The sequence below is a fragment of the Echinococcus granulosus genome (assembly GCF_000524195.1).
Source record: "Echinococcus granulosus chromosome Unknown EG_S00229, whole genome shotgun sequence".
NCBI classification, from domain to species: Eukaryota; Metazoa; Platyhelminthes; class Cestoda; order Cyclophyllidea; family Taeniidae; genus Echinococcus; species Echinococcus granulosus.
The window spans coordinates 8,002-9,520 of record NW_020170609.1 but is presented as its reverse complement, the minus strand read 5'-3'; the positions used below and the strand labels follow the sequence as shown (position 1 = coordinate 9,520).

The following is a 1,519-nucleotide window of genomic DNA, read 5'->3' as shown; positions in this document are numbered from 1 at the left end:
AGGTGAAAATATTTCATTCACTGATGTTAAATTTGTTGTCAGTACTAGAGTTTGTTGCTTTTTTTCCGATGATAACACTCTAAATGATGATAAGCAAATTTTCTGTAGCTAGATGATTACACGAACGCATGCGATAAAGATGCTTTAGATATGTCCGAAAGTACGCTACTTACCGTTTTCTAGAGATACAAGCCATACAGATAGAGATCTAAGTAAAAGTATTTTAGATAGAAAATGATCATAGATCTCAAACAAGCTATTTTTATAAGAAACCCCTAAATGGGTATGACTATTCTAGCACTTTTAGAAAACATAAAAATTTTCCCTATTACATTCAGATAATAAGAAATCATACTCAAATTATTTTTCATCTTTTGAATTATTCTAAATATTTTTTTGGATATTCCCTGCCTTGAGACACTTTGCGGTATCATCTTTGAAAGGGTTAACCTGCAAGCAAATCAAAATGCCATGCAAGAAAACACTGTCTCATTATTTCCATTTATCAAGACGATTTACCTCACCGATTTAATAGTAAATTATCTGGTAATCATTTAGGTATTCAGCCAGCAAACCCCGCATTTCTTGAAACAGTCCGCAACCCGGACGTGCAGGACACCGAGATTGAAGCACCCCTGTCAGCATCCCAAATCCTTCGAACACGACGGACAGCTATTGTCGATTTGTCCGAGCCCATTAGCGATAAACGCGGCAATTTTGGGCAATGCAGGGGTATGGCTGGTTTATCAAATCAAGTCTTAATAAAAATATGTTGAAAAACCTGTGATCATGGTAGCCTGTTCATCCTGCATTGCCTTTGAAGACCACTTTGCAGGTGGATTTACTGTGTTCTCACTTATAAATCTGTTAGTCATAGCAGCTGCTGCTTCTGTGTGCCAGCTTATACTATAACCATAAATTGATCAAATCGGCAAATATTCGTGATATGCTATTCAGGTAAGACGAGAAATGCGCACTTATGTAATTATGGTGTCGGACCAGTTGTAGGGAAAATAGAGGCCAAAAGGTTGTAAAATTAAAATCAAATAGAAAAGCATGAAACCAGGAAATGGGCATCAAACCAAAATAGACAGCGCTACACCACATGAGTAATAGTGGAAGAAGCAAATAAGAGAAAGCAGACACTGTTTTACTTGGTTTCTTTCCCTTCTTGTCATTAGAAAACAGCCATGCTCGCACAAACAGAATGCAGAATTCTGTCACCTACAATGACAGTGCATCACTTGAAGATGATGACGAAATCTACGCAAATTGTCAGTCCCCACCAAGTATAGTGGTCTGTCGAGACGGCTCGAAATCCTCCGCATTCGTGTGATATCCACTTGCAAGAGATGAGGGACGGGTGGAAAAGGAAAGGAATGAGGGGACCTCCGAAGTGCCTAGTCGTGTACTTGTATTGATTGAATAGGAAATAAATTGAGCAACATGTCCTTTGTTGTTATTATTAGTAAATCCATTAGTAAAAATGCATCAAAAACATTTATACAGTTAGAAAATG

General features: G+C 37.7%; 1 protein-coding gene across 1 annotated transcript in view; it reads left to right on the top strand. All coding sequences in view use genetic code 11, as the record gives it.

Moving 5' to 3' along the window:
• Positions 1-1,519, top strand: part of EGR_10522 (hypothetical protein) — a gene marked incomplete at both ends in the record, with an annotated part of 5,142 nt that overhangs the window by 664 nt on the left and 2,959 nt on the right. The window contains 3 exons of the mRNA XM_024499771.1: positions 511-558; positions 1,182-1,289; positions 1,430-1,508. Of these exons, the coding sequence (XP_024345811.1) occupies positions 511-558; positions 1,182-1,289; positions 1,430-1,508 (235 nt within the window). The remainder of the gene's footprint in view (positions 1-510; positions 559-1,181; positions 1,290-1,429; positions 1,509-1,519) is intronic.